At 50.7% G+C, this 19,327-nt stretch overlaps 1 protein-coding gene across 1 annotated transcript; it reads left to right on the forward strand.

Annotated features, from left to right (window-relative positions):
* Positions 1-487: 487 nt before the first annotated feature.
* Positions 488-18,969, forward strand: PIPOX (pipecolic acid and sarcosine oxidase). Its single transcript, XM_060258955.1, has 8 exons — positions 488-650; positions 2,528-2,676; positions 7,620-7,833; positions 9,418-9,600; positions 13,520-13,672; positions 15,156-15,314; positions 16,682-16,757; positions 17,983-18,969. The coding sequence occupies exons 1-8, from the start codon at positions 522-524 to the stop codon at positions 18,111-18,113; spliced, it is 1,194 nt and encodes a 397-aa protein (XP_060114938.1). The 5' UTR covers positions 488-521; the 3' UTR covers positions 18,114-18,969.
* The last annotated feature ends 358 nt before the right edge of the window (positions 18,970-19,327 follow it).

Here is a 19,327-nt window from a genome sequence, read left to right on the forward strand (position 1 = left end):
TAAAAAGCTCTAGGTGAAACAATAGTGTCATTGGGGTGTGGCCTAATATGCAAACAAGTTCCTGCTGGGCTTTACCAAAAAAAAGCCCTGATTGGGGAAGAGGGTGAATTGATCATTCCGCGTGGACTTTCCAAAGTGGCCCTCCAGGAAAACTTAATTGCAGCCCAGCTGTGGACAGAAATGGTGGGGGAAACAAATGCCTCCGTCGTGCCTTCCTTCTGTTGCTGCAGAAACATTGGAGACCCGCTGCTTTCTTATTTGGGAATCTGAATCAAGACTAAAAATAAATAAATGCTGGGGGAGCAAAGGAGATGGAAGGTTATCGGCAAGTGAGGAATGCGATCCCTGGGAGGCCCAGGCTGGTGTTCGCTCCGACTCTTCCCCAGATGTTGGCAAAAGCCACGCCTGGCAGTGGGCCAAGCACTGGCTGCCAGGAACAAACTGGGCCTCTGAAGCCTGAACTTTGTTCCTGTCTCCTCCCCTCAGCTCAGCTGTGGGGGAGGAAGGAGCAAGAATCCACCATGGCTGTCCAAGAGAACTGCGGCTCCAGCTGCCTCTACGAGGCCCTTGTGGTGGGAGCAGGGATCCAGGGCTCCTTCACCGCTTATCACCTGGCCAAACGGGGGCAGAAGACCCTCCTGCTGGAGCAGGTATGGATGCCGAACCCCTCTGCCCTATGCAAGGGAGCTCCTGCAGTGCTGGATTAAACCCTGTGGAGGCCCCAGGCAGTCGAAATCTTGGGGGGGGGCCTCACACATTGTCTCAATGTTGGAGCCCTGCTGCAGCCTGCAGGCCCCTTCTCAAAAGCCCCTTTGACCAAGCTGCGGAGGAGAGGCAGAGAGAGGCAAACTTGGCAACAACGCCGACAGCAGCCGCACCAGGCAAGTCGGGCAAAGAGTGGCTTGGTTGCTGACTGCGTGTGGAGGCTGGGAGGCTGCAAGGAGGGGGAAACCCAGGGGGGGAAGTTGGCCTGGGGCCCCTAAAGGCATGGGGGCCCATAGGCCAGTGCTTACTTGGCCTAATTGTTAATCTGGCCCTGCGCTCCTGAAGGCAGGGGGAACGTCTGCTCCATGCTGCCGATATCCTCATCATTAGCCCTCCCCACATCTTCGGGGGCCCTTCAGTGCCACCAGGGGTCATTTTGTAGAAAAACAGGTGGTGGAGCTCATCCGGGGATTGTTCTGCAGCTGCACCTACTAGTCAATGGACAAGGAGGTGGAACTTTCAGAAGAAGGAGGTGGAACTCTGAGAAGGTTCAGGAGCTGTGCTTCTGTGAGCTCCCACCGAATCCGAGGCCTGAGTGGTGCATAGCCTGGGTCACTCGTCCCTCCCAGCATAGTTTAATTGGTCAAAAGCTGCTGATGCCTTCCCCCCTTCCAAGCATGCTTGGAAATGAGGCAGCAGTTTAAAAATGCTCTTTTGCATTCGCACAGTACCGCAGAGCCCATTCTGGAGTCACCCCAAATATTTGGATTACCGCCTTCCGCACTAGACTCATCCACATCCCAGATTAATGTTTTTTTTACATCAAGGTTTAGCAACTCTCATTAGATCTTCAAACGTAGGAAGAGGGCCTTTTTGTTTCTTTTTCATTTGGGAATGTTATTTTACCCCCTTTTCCTTGCAGCCCTTCCGATTTCCATTTATGCTGTTTCCAGGGCTTTTTTGGGTAGAGAAAGCCCAGCAGGAACTCATTTGCATATTAGGCCACACCCCTAGGCACCACCATTGTTTGGTGCAGCTGGAACTCATTTGCGTATTAGGCCACACCCCTAGGTGCCACTATTGTTTGGTGCAGCTGGAACTCATTTGCATATTAGGCCACACCCCTAGGTGCCACTATTGTTTGGTGCAGCAGGAACTCATTTGCATATTAGGCCACACCCCTAGGCATCACCATTGTTTGGTGCAGCGGGAACTCATTTGCGTGTTAGGCCACACCCCTGGGTGCCTCTATTGTTTGGTGCAGCTGGAACTCATTTGTATATTAGGCCACACCCCTAGGTGTCACTATTGTTTGGTGCAGCAGGAACTCATTTGCATATTAGGCCACACACCCCGATGTCTAGCCAGCTGGAACTGTGTTTCTGTGCATTCCTGCTCAAAAGAAAAAGCCCTGGCTTTTCTATTCAAGTAACACGCAGACATTGGCTTTAACAGTAACATTTCTGTTGCATGTCCAGAGCTGGGGGTGCCAGCAGCTCCATGCCAAATGGGGAGGAACCACATGACCATCTGGGCATTTCCAAAATGAACAGGTTGGCCATAACATTCAGACAACAGGACGGTGCGGCGCAGCGCTTAAGAATGCTGGACTCATGAATGGGAGATCTGGGTTCAAATCCCTACTTGTGCCACAGAAGCTCACTGGGTGACCTTGGGTCAGTCACACTCTTTCAGGCTAACCGACCTCACAGGGTGGTTGTGAGGATAAAATAGAGGAGAGAACGATGCAAGCTGCTTTGGGCCCTCGCCGGGCAGAAGAGGGATGCAAACAAATCAATTCTCCCTTCCTGATTCCTTCCAGTTCCCTTTGCCCCACACGCGGGGAAGTTCCCACGGGCAGAGCCGCATCATCCGCAGCGCCTACCCCCAGGACTACTATGTGGCCATGATGAAAAGGGCTTATCAGCTGTGGGCAGTGCTGGAGACAGAGGCTGGGACCCTCCTCCACAGGTGAGACGCCTTGGGCATGCAGTATGGAGCCGGAGAGGCATCTGAGCACTGGGGCCAGTTTCATAAGGGAAAGGGAGGCCAGACTGGTTGAGAAACCACGTCTCCCACTGTGGCAAGAGATTGGCACTCAGCGCATGCCCAGAGATACCCTCTTTTGTTAGGGGATTCCAGCGTTTAATGAACAGATCACTCAGTGCAAAGTTGTCGTCAGCGTGGGCCAAGTTCAAGGAATACATTGGTTAAAACAACCCATATGCTCCAAGGTCTGTTATCTGTTCCCGTTCACAAAGGCTGGTGAGATGAAACCAAGAAATAATAAGCAAAAGAGGTAAACTTTCGGTATTGCTCCCCCCACTCCCATTCCCTCTCCTCTCCCTATTGCCTCAGCAACCATTTCCCCCAGCATCTTTGCTTGTGTTGTCAGCTACTCCCAAAGTACCTCTCTCTCCCTAAAGCAATGCAGAATCTGCACCACCTGCTGAAAACCACCTGCTGGTCCTGGGGAATATAATACCAAAAACACAGTTTTTGCTCATCAAGTGGTGGAATCTGGCCAGCCCAGCTCTTTGCTCCCTTCCACCACTGAGCTCCAAAGAGACAAAGGTTCATAGAGGAAGAGGGAGAGGGAGGAGGAGGAAGAGATTAGATTTATACCCCACTCTTCACTGGCTTACAGTCTTCTTTCCTTTCCTCTCCCCACAACAGACACCCTGCGAGGCAGGTGGGGCTGCGAGAGCTCTGAGAGAACCTGCTCTTGAGTAGAACAGCTCAGAGAGAACTGGGACTGGCCCAAGATCACTCAGCTGGCTGCATGTGGAGGAATCAAACCTAGTTCTCCAGATCAGAGTCTGCCAGTCTTAACCACTACACCAAATGGCTCTCTTAAATACCGTAAGAGAGCCAATTTGGTGTAGTGATTAAGTGTGCGGACTCTTATCTGGAAGAACCAGGTTTGATTCCCCACTCCTCCACTTGCAGCTGCTGGAATGGCCTTGGGTTTGCCATGGCTCTCACAGAGCTGTCCTTGAAAGGGCAGCTTCCGTCAGAGCTCTCTCAGCCTCACCTACCTCATAGGGTGTCTGTTGCGGGGGGAGAAGATACAGGAGATTGTAAGCTGCTCTGAGTCTCTGATGCAGAGAGAAGGGTGCGGTATAAATCTGCAGTCTTCTTCTTCTCCTCTGAAGGTCCTGAAATTGCGATGTCCCTGCCTGTTTTGCTCCCCTAACCAGTAAAGTTGCCAGCTCTGGGTTGGGAAATACCTGGAGATTTTGAAGTGGGTGGAGCCTGGAAAGGGCCAGATTTGGGGAGGGGAGGGAACGCAAGAAGGTATAATGCCCCAGAGTCCACCCCTCAAAGCAGCCTCCTCTTCCTCCAAGGGACTGAACTGGATGGTCTGGCGATCAATTGTAATAGCAGGAGATCTCCAGGTGCCACCTGGAAGCTGGCAACCCCACCAAGCAGCTATCCTCCTTCCACCCCACCCCCCACAGGGGGATTCTGTTGATTTCAGATCTGAACTCCCCTCCCCTGCCCCGCAGCAAGAGGAGACAGATTCTCCACATAATTTATTTGACTCCCTAAAAGAAGAGCCATTAAGGAAATACGCATCTAAATGATTTTTCATCACGCCAGGGTCAGCCATAATAGACCCATCCATCTTATTAGCCAGGAGGCACGGAAAAGCCTGGCTCCTCCGTTGCTGAGGGCAGCTCCGTCCCGGGGAACAGAAGGTGCCGCTCCCCGAAGGGACTCACCTTTGGCCTGTTTGCCGAGGCTCTGTGGGGACCAGTCTTGCCCTAGACCAGGGGTGTCAAACTCATCTGTTATGAGGGCCAAATCTGATACAAAGGAAACCTTGTCGGGCCGGGCATTGTGTGTCATAAAATGTCATGCTGCGTATAAGATATTGAAGAAGATATTGGATTTATATCCTGCCCTATACTCTGAATCTCAGAGTGGCCACAGTCTCCTTTACCTTCCTCTCCCCCCCACACACACAGACAACAGACACCCTGTGAGGTGGGTGGGGCTGAGAGAGCTCTCCCAGAAGCTTCCCTTTCAAGGACAGCTCCTGCGAGAGCTATGGCTGACCCAAGGCCATTCCAGCAAGTGGAGGAGTGGGGTATCAAACCCGTTTCTCCCAGATAAAAGTCCACACACTTAACCACTACACTAAACAGGCTCCCGAGATAGGGGAGATAAAACTTTACAAAGGACACAAAAACAATTACAGATTTTTTTAAAACAAAAAACTCAAAATAAAACATGCTTAAAAGATTAGTGCTTCGGCAATATTTTGTTTATTTAGCAGTTTGTGATAACTGACACCTCTTGTTCTGAATTATTGCATCAAAATCTGGCAACAATGTCCGTGCTGTAGCAATTTTGAGTATGCTGCTCAGGTGTTGTTCAGGTGTGTATCTGTAAGTTGCAAACTTACTTTTGATTGATTGACATTCATTACTGAAATCTCATGGTCAGTGCTTTGAGCCTAAGACCCAGGGGGAAAGCATGACATGGCTGGGCATTGTGAGCTTTTGTACATAAGTTGCTTTGTGTGCTGGTCAGCCATTGGAGAAAATAGAGGCTTTGCTCTGTAGCTCCTGTGTGATTGAGCAAGCCTGGCAAAGCAAGCTGTGATGCTGAAAGAAGCAAGAGAAAGAGAAGGAAACAAATGACAGTGAGTTGCTTGCGGGCTTGATAGGAGCCCTCCCAGGGCCTAATCCAACCCATGGGCTGCAAGTTTGACACCCCTGCCCTAGACAAAGCCCAGGCCTGCCTGGATCAGGGATACCAAAGGAGGCGGCTGAGCATCGCAAAGCCTTCCATTCCCTTGTGCAGACCAAAACCAGGCGCCTTCGTCTCCGCACCGTGTTCTGCTCTTAACCATCACTCTTGCCTGTTACATTTACGCCTTCTTGGCTTTGTTCTTGTGCTATTTTGGCTTCTAACGTGCAACTCCAAAGTCATCTGAAAACAGGGCTCAAAGAAACATATAGATCAAGAGCACCAGCCTGAAGGAGAGGCGAAAAGACAACATCTCTGAACAGCATGCAAAAGAAAGAAATGGGGAAAAGGCCTGCCTAAGGAGAGAGGGCAAATATCTTCTTAGAGATAAATAAAGAAGTGTAGGTAGAAACCGGAGAGGGACTGAACCCAAAGCTGCTTGCTTGCTTCTGTTTTAAATGTTTGAATGATGTTAAGTTTTACAAACCTCCCAGGCAACTAAGTGTAGAGAAAAAGGTACAGAATTTGGAAAAACAGGGATCACGCGTACATTGAATAGGTTTTTTTCAGTTTAAGAAAAAAAGGGGGGTCTCAACAGGGATCAGGTGACCAGGGATCAGATGAAACAATCATTTAAAAGAAGGAATTCCTAGAAAGAGGTTTCAGTTTGTTTTTCTTCCTTTTTGCCTGGGGCCAACCTTGGCCTACAAACCACCCTTTGAGCCGCAGTCTTTCTCCCTGGATAGAGACTTTACCTGGATAGCCCAGGCTAGCCTGATCTTGTCAGATCTCAGAAGCTAAGCAGGGTCAGCCCAGGCTAGTATTTGGATGGGAGACCGCCAAGGAATACCAGGGTCAGGATGCAGAAGCAGGCAATAGCAACCTCCGTTTAAGGTCTCTTTAAGGCATATAGAGAAGGCATTTTCCTTGACGATCATGCATTCCGGTTCTTTAGAGAGCCAGTGTGGTGTAGGGGTTAAGTGCATGGATTCTTATCTGGGAGAACCGGGTTGGATTCCCCACTCCTCCACTTGCACCTGCTGGAATGACCTTGGGTCAGCCATCGCTCTGGCAGAGGTTGTCCTTGAAAGGGCAGCTGCTGGGAGAGCCCTCTCAGCCCCACCCACCTCACAGGGTGTCTGTTGTGGGGGGAGAAAACATGGGAGATTGTAAGCCGCTCTGAGTCTCTGATTCAGAGAGAAGGGTGGGGTATAAATCTGCAATTCTGCAATTCTTCTGAGCAAGGTACTGAAAACAGGTTCTGGGGCTGAGCTGCGAAATGCAAAGAGCTCAAGGGCAGACCCTTTCCATTGTGCTCCAAGGAGCTTGATGCGAAGGTATTAAGAGACGCATCGCAGCAGGGATGGAATACTCAGCGTTCGGAAAACACTTCCCATGCATGATGATACAGGTTGTAGGCAGCTGAGCTGGTCCAAAGAGAACGCAAAAGACAAAAGCCACCTCAAAACCTTTTGCCGGGATTAACCAAAATGAAACAAAGGAGCACCCGCCCCTGATGCGATGTGTGTTATCGCAGTGACCAACACGGTGGTCTTATGTGACAATGGGAGGGGAACTGAGAAAGTGGCTTAAGCAGGGCTCATTTTGTAGCAGGAACTCCTTTGCATATCAGGCCACTCCCCCCCCCGCCCGATGTAGCCAATCCTCCAAGAGCTTACAGGGCTCTTAGTATAGGGCCTACTGTAAGCTCCAGGAGGATTGGCTACATCAAGGGTGTGTGGCCTAATATAGAAAGGAGTTCATGCTACCGGGCTTGCGGAAGTGATCTTTGTGGCGAAACAGAATGGAAGACTTCCCAAGCCACATCTTGTTCTCTTTGCCTCTCTGAGGGCAGGGATTTTTGTCCCAAAAGCCTGTGAAAGGGGCTTTCTTTCCTGCCCAACCGTCCAGCCATTCGTCCTCCCAAGCCCCAGAAGGTGAGCTCCTTCAATGTCAGCCCTGCTCCAACGCCAGCCCTCCAATGCTTTCCTGGCCCCACTGATGGACCTCCTGATGGCACCTGGGATTTTGGCCACTGTGTGACACAGAGTGTTGGACTGCATGGGCCATTGGCCTGATCCAACATGGCTTCTCTGATGTTCTTATGGACCTCCTGATGGCACCTGGCTTTTTGGCCACTGTGTGACACAGAGTGTTGGACTGGATGGGCCACTGGCCTGATCCAACATGGTTTCTCTTATGTTCTGTTCCTACAGACCAACCCCGATGCTGGTTCTGGGGCAGCAGCAGAACTCCGAGTTCCAGAGCTTCTGGCAGACCATGCAGCGCCTTGACATCCCCCATGAAGTCTTCACCCCGCAAGCCCTCGCCCAAAAGTACCCAGAGATCCATCCTCATGGCGGGGAGATGGCCGTGGCTGACCTGACAGCAGGTGTCCTTTACCCTGACAAGGCACTGCAAGCAGTCCAGGTAAGAGGGAGAATTTGGAAACGGGCATGTATGAGAGAGAGTCAGAATGCTGTTGCAAGGTTAGTTGATCGGCTTGTGAAAAAGCTGTAATCAGTGACACGTGATCTAAAGCTGGCGATCACGTGAAGGTGAATTTTTCCTTTGAAGTCCGATCTCCGAGGTTGGACTCTGCACTGCGAGATGGTTTTTGGAGTAATGTACTCCATTGAAGATTGAAAATTTCTTCGGAGTCACCCAGTGGAATATCTTTGTAAAAACTTGATGCTCATGCACTTAGAGAATGAAATATTTTTCCTAGTGTAATTAAGTGTCTGATTTTGGGGGGCACAGTTATTTTGGGTTGCTTAGCTTCCAGGTGGTAGCTGGAGACCTCCTGGGATTACAACTGATCTCTAGGTGACAGAGACCAGTTCCCAAGAAGAAGAAGAAGAAGAAGAAGAAGAATTGCAGATTTATACCCCGCCCTTCTCTCTGAATCAGAGACTCAGAGCGGCTTACAATCTTCTCTATCTTCTCCCCCCACAACAGACACCCTGTGAGGTGGGTGGGGCTGAGAGGGCTCTCACAGCAGCTGCCCTTTCAAGGACAACCTCTGCCAGAGCTAGGGCTGACCCAACGCCATTCCAGCAGGTGCAAGTGGAGGAATGGGGAATCCAACCCGGTTCTCCCAGATAAGAGTCCGCACACTTAACCACTACACCAAACTGGCTCTTTCTGCAAATTAGATAAAATGGCCTCTTTGGAAGATGAACTCTGTGGCATTAGACCCCACTGAAGCCCCTCCCCTCCCCAAACCCCGCCTTCCTCAGTCTCCACCCCTCAAATCTCCAGGAATTTCCCAGTCTGCAGCTGGCAACCGTATATGCTTGCACTGTTCTACTGCATAAAAATGGGGCAGAGAGAAGGAATACTCTTCTACTGGGATAAACCAGCAGGGGAAAGGAAAGTCTTCCTAATTTTGGTTGAAATTCCTGTTCTTATGATTCCCCTGTACCCCAGTTGAGCGGGGTCCCCAATTCTACACCTGGAAATGGGCACAGGGGCTGGCTGAGCAGGGTTGTGTAGCAAGCAGGAAGGAGTTGCTAAAAGCCCAGCCAAGCATTGCTCAGATAAAGTACTCCTGCTCCATCCCTCCTCGCCTGCGGTCAGAAGGGACCCGGCAACCCTATCCTGCGCTGAGACATTTTGGAAAACAAAGAAATGTTAGCACAGGGAGAGGGCGATGCAGAGGACAAAGGGACCGTGAGCTAACCCAGTTTGGTGCAGTGGTGAAGTGCACGGACTCTTCTCTGGGAGAACCAGGTTTGATTCCCCACTCCTCCACTTGGAGCTGCTGGAATGGCCTTGGGTCAGCCATAGCTCTGGCAGAGCAGTCTTTTAAAAGGCAGGTTCTGTGAGAGCTCTCTCAGCCCCACTACCTCACAGGGTGTCTGTTGCGGGGGAAGAAGGTAAAGGAGATTGTGAGCCGCTCTGAGACTCTGATTCAGAGAGAAGGGCGGGGTATAAATCGATGGTCGTCTTCTTCTTTGGAGCTTGGTCAGGGGGACAGCAAAAGAGACTGATCCAGGCCCTTTTCCCCATCAGGAGCAGTTCCAGCGCAGTGGAGGAACTGTGCGGGATGGTGAAAAAGTGCTCAGGATCCTTCCTGGGAATGTGGTCACTGTAACAACCAACCGAGGGGAGTACCGGGCGAAACACCTTGTGATCACAGCAGGACCCTGGACTGGCTGCCTCCTGGCTCCGCTGGGAGTGCAGCTGCCTCTTCAGGTAAGTGCCACACCTTGCTGCACACCAGGGGGCCAGAGAGAGGGTTGCCAGCCTTCAGGTGGCAGCTGGAGATCTCCTGGGATTACAAGCAGCGTTCCCTCTAAGCTGAGTGAGCGTGAGCTAGCTCACAGATTTTTAACCTCCAGCTCACGCATTTTTGTCTTAGCTCAGGAAGGATGACCCCAGAGCACACTAATTTATGCAGTAGTTCACAACTTTTAATGGCAGTAGCTCACAAAATAGAATTTTTGCTCACAAGATTTTGCAGCTTAGAGGGAACGTTGATTACAAGCGATTTCTACGAGAAAGAGATCAATTCACCTGGAGGAAAGAGCCGCTTTGGAAGGTGAACCGTATGGTATTCTATCCCTTTGGAACCCTCCCCTTTCTCAAGCCCCGCCCTCCTCAGACTCCACTCTGCCCAAATCTCCAGGTGTTTTCCAATCCAGAGCTGGCAACTTGACTGAGCGACCTGCATCTGTCCCAGAGGCCTGAGCTACAAGCAGTGTTCCCTCTAAGCTGAGTGAGCATGTAGCTCACAGATTTTTAGCCTCCAGCTCACACGTTTTTGTCTCAGCTCAGGAAAAAGTAAAGGTCTCACCCAGGACTTCTGGGGTGTCACCTGGCCATATCTCAACTAGGCTGTTTGGAGTATGGTTGCCAGCCTCCAGGAGGGGCCTGGGGATCATCTGAAATTCCAACTCATCTCCAGGTGACCGAGAGCAGTTCCCCAGAGAAAACAACCGCTTCAGAGGGTGGACTATTATTATAGCATTATACCTTGCTGAGGTCCCTTCCCAAACTCCACCTTTACAAGATTATGCATGGGATAGAGAAGGAACTCTCTTTCTGGGGCAGTGATGCTCTGTATTCTTGGTGCTTGGGGTGGGGCACAGTGAGAGGGCTTCTAGTGTACTGGCCCCACTGGTGGACCTCCTGATGGCACCTGGTTTTTTTATCCACTGTGTGACTCAGAGTGTTGGACAGGATGGGCCACTGGCCTGATCCAATATGGCTTCTCTTATGTTCTTATGGACTTCCTGATGGCACCTGTTTTTTTGGCCACTGTGTGACACAGAGTGTTGGACTGGATGGGCCTCTGGCCTGATCCAATATGGCTTCTCTTATGTTCTTATGGACTTCCTGATGGCACCTGTTTTTTTGGCCACTGTGTGACACAGAGTGTTGCACTGGATGGGCCACTGGCCTGATCCAATATGGCTTCTCTTATGTTCTTATGGACTTCCTGATGGCACCTGTTTTTTTGGCCACTGTGTGCCACAGAGTGTTGGACTGGATGGGCCACTGGCCTGATCCAATATGGCTTCTCTTATGTTCTTATGGACTTCCTGATGGCACCTGTTTTTTTGGCCACTGTGTGCCACAGAGTGTTGGACTGGATGGGCCACTGGCCTGATCCAATATGGCTTCTCTTATGTTCTTATGGACTTCCTGATGGCACCTGTTTTTTTGGCCACTGTGTGCCACAGAGTGTTGGACTGGATGGGCCACTGGCCTGATCCAACATGGCTTCTCTTATGTTCTTATGGACTTCCTGATGGCACCTGGTTTTTTTGGTTACTGTGTGACCCAGAGTGTTGGACTGGATGGGCTACTGGCCTGATCCAACATGGTTTCTCATTTTCTTATGTTCCCATGCTCCATTCCTAGATCTCCAGGAATTTCCCAGAGTTGGCAACCGTAATTCAGGGAGATTTATTGTTTGTGCTTTTGCTGGGACCAAAATGAACTGGACAGGGGAGGAACATGAAACAAAGTGACTTGCAAAAATTCAGATTTCCTTGCCCTCTTTCCTGCTTCACCTCTCTTATCTCAAAAGAGATGCTAATTTGCTGCCTCTAAGCATTTCCTCCCTTGCTCTAACCAAGCTCATTACCGCAGGTTGTCCCTTTGCACCCTGACTTGCTCCCTTCTTTGCAGCAGCCCCCCACACACACACACACCCCTTCTGGCTGGGATATACAGGCTCCCCATTCTGACTCCTATATGTTGAAGGGAGCTGTGTGCCTCTGGAGAGCTTGCAACCCGGGAAACCTCTTTGGTCTTTAAGGTGCTCCAGGAGTCGGCTCTTGCTCCTTATTTATGCTTTCTTAATTATGATGTTGCATTCCCTGCTCAACTTCTCCCAAAAGACAGGATCCAGGCAATATTAAACCAAGGCTGTCGAAAGCCAGAGGACTTCAATTAGTTGCAATTAATGTGTTCTTTTGGTTGCAGCAGAGATTAATCACATCTCACTAGGGTTGCCAATCTCCAGGTGGGGGTAGGGGATCCCCCGGTTTGGAGGCCCTCCCCCCACTTTAGAGTCATCAGAAAGCGGGGGAGGGGGGAGGAAAATGTCTGCTGGGCACTCCATTATTCCCTATGGAGACTGATTTCCATAGGGTATAATGGAGAATTGATCTGCGGGTATCTGGGAGGGGGCTGTTTTTTGAGGTAGAAGCGCCAAATTTTCGGCATAGCATTCAGTGCCTCTCCCCAAAATACCCCCCACATTTCAAAAAGATTGGATCGGGGATTCAATTCAATGATTCCCAAAAGAAGGTGCCTTCATCCTTCATTATTTCCAGTGGAGGGAAGGCATTTAAAAGGTGTGCAGTCCATTTAAATGTGATGGTCAGAAGTTCCTTTGGAGTTCAATTGTGTTTGTCACAATCTTGCTTCTGACTCCACCCCCAATATTTCCTGGCTCCACCCCCAAAGTCCCCAGATATTTCTTGAATTGGACTTGGCAACCCTACATCTCACTGTTTGCTGGATCAGGCCCAGGGTTTAAAACCTTAGCGCTGGCATTTCAAAAATGCAACAAGACCTAACATTGAGGTCTTTCCCATCAACTGACCTCAAAACTCATTTCAAAAGCAACATTTCCACACACACCCTGCCCAATTAAAAAAAAAAAAAGATCAGTCCCTTTGGTATAATGTTAAGCCTTCTGCATTCGGGGAGAAAGATGCTCTCTGTTTGTACCTGTGCATGTTTCTTCATGGGGCCGATGGATTTCCATTCTGTACAGCAAAACGTGGTGCCTTCCTTGGAGACAGATCAAGACAGGCAGCCAAGTTAGTCTGTCCCTAGCAGTGGAAAAGAACAAGAGTTCAGGAGCATCTTAAAGACCGGGGTGGCCAGACTGTGGCTTGGGAGCCACATGTGGCTCTTTCACACATATTGTGTGGCTCTTGAAGCCCCCACTACCCCATTGGCTGGTTTGAAGAAGGCATTTGTCTCTTTAAATCACTTCTTCAAGCTAAGCCAGATGGCAGTTTGGAGAATGCATTGAAAGTTACAGTTGCTTTCTTTTCACCTCTTCCTCCCTTCCCCATCTTCCTTCCTTCCTTCCTTCCTTCCTTCCTTCCTTCCTTCCTTCCTTCCTTCCTTCCTTCCTTCCTTCCTTCCTTCCTTCCTTCCTTGTCTTGCAGCTCCCAAACATCTGAAGCTCATGTCTTGCGGCTCTCCAACGTCTGACATTTATTCTATGTGGCTCTTACATTAAGCAAGTTTGGCCACCCTTGTTCTGGAATTACAACTGATCTCCAGACAACTTAAATCACTTCCCCTGGAGAAAATACAGGTTTGGGAGGGTGGAGTCTATGATGTCATACCACCCTGAGGTCCCTCCCACAGGCTCCACCTGAAAGTCTCCAGGAATTTCCCAACCTGGAGCTGGCAACCAGAGACACCCGGTGGAAGGACTGGCTTCAACAGAGGAGCCCGTATGAATCCCACGCAAGCACCGCTGGCAAGCTCTGTGCCCCAGGACCGATAACAGTTCCTCTCCCTGCTCAGTGTATGCCAGGTGCAAAGCCTTCCCTGGCCGCCAATGACGCTGCCCACCTTCAGCCAGGGCAGGGCCTGGGGACAAAAGGAGCCTCACCCTTCTTCCTTGCCTCCTCACCAGCCCCTGCGCATCCATGTCTACTACTGGCAGGCAAAAGGACCGGGAACTCGCAGCCACGTGGAACATCTGCCTTGTTTTCTGGGCATTAGCCTCAACCAGGAAGCACACCACATTTATGGGCTGCCAAGCGACGAATATCCAGGTCTTGTCAAGGTGAGAGAAGGGCAGGGTCAGATGGGAGGGGCTGTTGGGAAGCAGAAGGTCCCAGGTTCAATCCCCGGCATCTCCAACTAAAAAGGATCCAGGCAAGTAGGTGTGAAAGACCTCAGCTTGAGACCCCAGAGAGCCGCTGCCAGTCTGAGTAGACAATACTGACTTTGATGGACCGAGGGTCTGATTCAGTAGAAGGCAGCTTCATATGCTCATATATTCACAGGGAGGGACCATCTCTTGTGCGGCTGCCTCTGGGGATCTGAGTAGGGCTGTCAGCCTCCAGGTGGGGCCTTGGGGGGTCCCCTGGAATTACCGCTCATCTCCAAGACAACAGAGATCAGTTCTCCTGGAGAATATGGATGCTTTGGGGGGGGTGTGTCTCTAGGGCATTGTGCCCCACTGAGGTCTCTGTCCTCCCCAGGCTCCACCCCCAAATCTCCAGGAGTTTCCCAACCTGGAACTGGCAACCCTACTTCCGCATCCCCCGCTGGTTGGCAGGGGGGAGCTGGCAACCAAAGGGCAGTGGTTCCCAACCTTTTTGGCACCAGGGACCAGTTTTGTGGAAGACAATTTTTCCGTGACCAGTGGGGGGGGGTTGCCGCCCCAGGCTGCCCCCCATGCCCCATCCCTGCCTCCCATGGGGGTCTTTAAATGAGGAGTAGGTGAAGGTCCCTGCCACACCATCCCTTCCGCCTGCCTGGGATCTGGGCGGATGAAAGAGGTGGTACTTGGAGTGAGGCCATGCTGCCTCTTTTATCTGACTGGGTCCCAGGCAGGTGAAAGGGGTGGTGCAGCGCCTCTGCTTCGATTCACAGTCCACTTGCTAATAGGCCACGGACCGGTACTTGTCTGTGGCCCGGGGATTGGGGACCCCTGCCATAGGCGACCGTTTTTTGTTATCCTACCTCCAAAAAAGGTTCTTGCCAAGATGGACCAAAGACGAAAAGGGGGAACCCAAATGAAGACTTGCCCCGTGAAGAAAGGCTGAAGAGTTTGGGACTTTTCCTTGAGTGAAACTAGAACTCAGGGCCGCCCAGTGTAGTTGATTTGCAGTGGATTTAAGGACTTTGTGGGACTCAGTGCTGCTCGATGCAATGAGGGTGGCTAGCACAGGCAGCCTGAAAAGGCAAGTAGACAAAGCTTCATGAACACCTATTAGCCATGATTTTCTATTGGAGCCTCCATGTCCAGAGGCAGTCTACCTCTGAAAGCTAGTTGCTGGAGGAAACATCAAGGGAGGCTTGTTCCTGCTTGTGGGCCTTCTGAGGTGTTTGGCTGGCCCCTCTAGGATTCGGGGATTACACAGACCCACCTGGAGCTAATCCTGCAGTGCTCTTCAGATGAGAATGGTTCTGCTACATTCCTTTGTGCGCTTCAGCTATGGGTCTGGGGTCAGCAGTGAGAGAGGCTAACTTGAGCAGAACTCACTTCAGTCCCCCAGGCAGGGGGCTTCAGCCCCACTCTGCTCTCTGCACCCATCCAGATCTGCTATCACCATGGAAGCCCCGTGGAACCGGATCAGCCCGATCAACTGGACCGGGCCTCTGCTGTGCCTGATCGCCAGATCCTCCAGGATTTTGTGAGGAACTACCTGCCAGGGCTTGATCCTGAACCGGCTGTGGAAGAACGCTGCTTATATACAGTAAGAAGCTGTCGGGAAGCGGTCCCTGGGGCTTTAGTGGGGATGAGCAGGTTTTAAGTCTACTTTGGGGGGCGGGGCCAGAAGCAAGGGTGTGACAAGCACCATTGAACTCCAAAAGAAGTTCTGGCCATCTCATTTAAAGGGACTGTGCTCCTTTTCAATGCCTTCCTTCTAGGGTTGCCAAGTCCAATTCAATAAATATCTGGGGATTTGGGGTGTGGAGCCAGGAGCAAGGCTGTGACAGGCATAATTGAACTCCAAAGGGAGTTCTGGCCATCACATTTACAGGGACCGCACAGCTTTTAAATGCCTTCCCTCCATTGGAAATAATGAGGGATTGGGGCACCTTCTTTTGGAGCTCACAGAACTGGACCCCCTGGTCCAATCTTTTTGAAACGTGGGGAATATTTTGAGGAGAGGCACTAGATGTTTTGCTGAAAATCTGGTGCCTCTATCTCAAAAAACAGACCTCCCCCTTCCCCCAAGCTCCAGATACCCACAGATCGATTCTCCATTATACCCTATGTGAATCGATCTCCATAGGGAATAATGGAGTGCCCGACAGACATATCCCCCCCCCACTTTCTGATGACCCTGAAGCAGGTGGAGGGCCTCCAAACCGGGGGATCCCCTGCCCCCACTTGGGGATTGGCAATTCTAGTCTCCTTCAGTGATGGGGGCCAGAAGCCAGGGAGGCTCTGGGGGTGTCGAAACATTTGTTAGGAGGCTCCTAATTGGCTATTAAGGGCCCCGTGGTGCAGAATGGTAAAGCTGCAGTACTGCAGTTGGAGCCCTCTGCTCACAACCTGAGCTCGATCCCAGCGAAAGCTGGTTCAGGTAGCCGGCTCCAGGTTGACTCAGCCTTCCATCCTTCCGAGGTCGGTAAAATGAGTACCCAGCTTGCTGGGGGAAAGTGTAGATGACTGGGGAAGGCAATGGCAAACCACCCCATCAAAAGTCTGCCGTGAAAACGTTGTGAAAGCAACGTCACCCCAGAGTCGAAACAGGGGACTACCTTTACCTTTAATTGGCTATTGGAGATGTATTCCGCTTTGTGCCCCTGCTTGTGGGCCTTCTGAGGTGTTTGGCTGGCTCCTCTAGGATTCGGGGATTACCTTTACCTTTAATTGGCTATTGGAGATGTATTCAGCTTTGTAGATTTTTAAAAACATAGCTTAGCTAGCAGTTGCCACCACAGCGCAAGGATCTCCAGTGTGTGACTGAAGGTAAGCTGCGGCAGCCATTTTGTGCTAGGGTCCGTCACCTGTGGCGGCCATTTTGTGGCTGCCCTTAACACACTGTGTCAGAATTCCAAAGGTGCCCACAGGCTCAAAAAGGCTCTACATTTTACCCATTTATCTTCTCAGAACACACCCGATGAGGACTTCGTCTTAGATCGGCACCCACGGTTTAACAACATCATCATTGGGGCAGGATTCTCAGGTAAGCAACGCTGCAGTGGACAGGTTGGAAAGAGGAGGAAGTGGGCACATACGTGGGGGAATTATGCAGGAAGTCGGCCAGGAGATTATTATCAGTAGTAATATTGCAAACTATTTATGAAGTATTGTGTAGCAAGGTGGCAGGGCTTTTTTTGTAGCAGGAACTCCTTTGCATATCAGGCCACATACCCTTGAAGTAGCCAATTCCCCAAGAGCTTACAGTAGGCCCTGTACTGTAAGCTCTTGGAAGATTGGCTGCATCAGAGGTGTGTGGCCTGATATGCAAAGGAGTTCCTGTTACAAAGAATGCCCTGCAAGGGGCCCGTACCATAGCTTGCTGTGGTTACATCACGACCCTGTAGGGTAGATATTATCCTTATGGGGGGCTTCAGGAGGTGGCTTAGCTGCTGCCACCTTTATAAGCAGGCTGCTGCTAAACCCTGTCATTTTAACCCGACAAGCCTTGATTTAGTTTTGCTGCTCTCTCCGAGCCTGTCGCTTCACATCTGCTTTTGCTTCCTCCTGCCGAATTTTTCCTGTTAAAATCAAGCCATTCTTAAATGTCATTTTTGCACTGATGGCATATAAACCACATAAAAGAAGCCAGCGAATCAGGCGCGTCAGCAGTAAAACTGGATGAAACAAAAAGACTCATGCAAACAGATAACAGAATGAGGGAGAACAGGATCCCGGCATCGCTGAACTGGGGAGGAGGAGAACCTTTCACGGTCTACTCCCCTCGGTAAAATTCTGCCCAGCTGACACTCTGTCTTCAGCACCACCCTGGGAGGAGAGGGAGCAGGCAGAGCCAGATAAACAATTAGGCCAAGTAGGCACTGGACTATGGGCCCCCATGTCTTTAGGGGCCCTGGGCTGACTTCCCCCCTAGTTTTCCCCCTGCTTGTGGCCCTCCCAGCCTGCACATGCAACCAGCAATTGAGCTGCTCTTTGTCTGACTTGCTTGGTGCAGCTGCTGCTGGCGTTGTTGCCAAGTTTGCCTCTCTCTGCCTCTCCTCCGCAGCTTAGTCAAAGGGGCTTTTAAGAAGGTGCCTGCAGGCTGCAGCGGGAGCCATGGACGGCGAGGCGGGCACTCTGAGATAATTTGTGAGGGGCCCTCCAAGATTTCTACTGCCTAGGGGCCTCCACAGGGTTTAATCCGGCTGCGAGCAGGGAAGGGGTCCGGCAACTTTTGCATCTGGTTTCCTCTCTTCTTTTCTCTCCCACAGGCCATGGGTTCAAATTTGCCCCTGTCATTGGAGAGATCCTTTGCAAGCTGAGCCTGGGGGAGGAGACCCCTTACAACCTGGCGCCTTTCCGGATCAGCCGCTTCCTGCCCTCCCCCAAAGCCACCCTGTGAATGCCGCCGTCTTCGATGAAATTAAGATCGAGAGCACTACGCTGCTTTAAAAAAGAAATACTCTTTGATGGGGTTGCCAATCGCCAGGTGGGGCAGGAGGAGAGAGCCACACAGGCGTTCTCGTTAAATCAACCTCAGATCCTTCGAAATTCAATTGTTTATATAACAAATCATTCATAGCAAATACAGCGTATCACCAAGTGCAATGCTGTGAAAACAGAGTCCAATGCTCCAACTGGACTCTGTTTTCATGGCATTGCACACTACTTCCCGACTCCATTCTCAAGGAACAAACTGTCAGACATCAATATAGGACTGGTTGTTTCGGGAGTAGTTTTTCTTTGCACTTTGCGATACGCTGTATTTTCTACGAATGATTTGTTATATAAATAATTGCATTTTGAAGGATTTGAGGTTGATTTAACGTGAATGTCTATGTGGCTCTCTCCTCCTGCTCTACCTTGTCACGTTACTCTGTTTGGTTGCTAAATCCTCAGGTGGGGGGTGGGGATCCCCCGGTTTGGAGGCCCTCCCCCCGCTTCAGGGTCATCAGAAAGGGGGGGGAGGGAAATGTCTCCTGGACACTCCATTATTCCTTATGGAGATCAATTCTCGTAGGGTATAACGGAGACTTGATCCTTGAGACTAATGGAGACTTGTCTCCTAGTCATATTTGGGAAGAGGAACCATTCTCCCAGCTCATACATTCCCCTTCCATAGAGAAGGGATGGGTTACAGCCAAGGTTTTCACTCCAATAACAGATCCATTGAAATGAAAGTCCACCCCCCTCTCCCAAAGTCCCCACCACCTCTTGACTGCTGTTCAAAGTAGTGCAATAAAACCCGGGGAAAGTCATTTAACATTCAGATTCATTAAACACACACACCAGCCCCCATGGGCTGAGCCACCCCCTCCTCACCCCCATGCATACGCTGATGCACACTTCAGAGTCAAGCGAAATGTTTTAAAGTTAAATGTGCCATTTTATTATCATTAGATAGCTTAGCTTAATAGAGGCGCATTACTGTCATGCCGGCTTTATGGCTCCGGGCCGGAGCGCGAATGTGTCTCCGTTTGCGCTTTGCCAAAGTAGCCTGTTGGGGTGAGGAGTTTGCAGATTTCTTCGGAGGAACGGCTGGCTTTGCATGCCGAAGCATGTGGATCTGCCTACTGGGTGCGTGCAATGTGGAAGGATGCTGCTAGCTCCATGTGC

The sequence above is a fragment of the Heteronotia binoei genome, chromosome 18, assembly GCF_032191835.1.
Source record: "Heteronotia binoei isolate CCM8104 ecotype False Entrance Well chromosome 18, APGP_CSIRO_Hbin_v1, whole genome shotgun sequence".
Classification (NCBI taxonomy): domain Eukaryota; kingdom Metazoa; phylum Chordata; class Lepidosauria; order Squamata; family Gekkonidae; genus Heteronotia; species Heteronotia binoei.

Excerpts from the sequence above, each read along its gene's own strand:
- PIPOX (XM_060258955.1), top strand. The coding sequence starts at position 522 with ATGGCTGTCCAAGAGAACTGCGGCTCCAGCTGCCTCTACGAGGCCCTT. Across the intron at positions 9,601-13,519 it reads GAGTGCAGCTGCCTCTTCAG|CCCCTGCGCATCCATGTCTA; the intron begins GTAAGTGCCACA and ends CCTCCTCACCAG. Across the intron at positions 13,673-15,155 it reads AATATCCAGGTCTTGTCAAG|ATCTGCTATCACCATGGAAG; the intron begins GTGAGAGAAGGG and ends GCACCCATCCAG.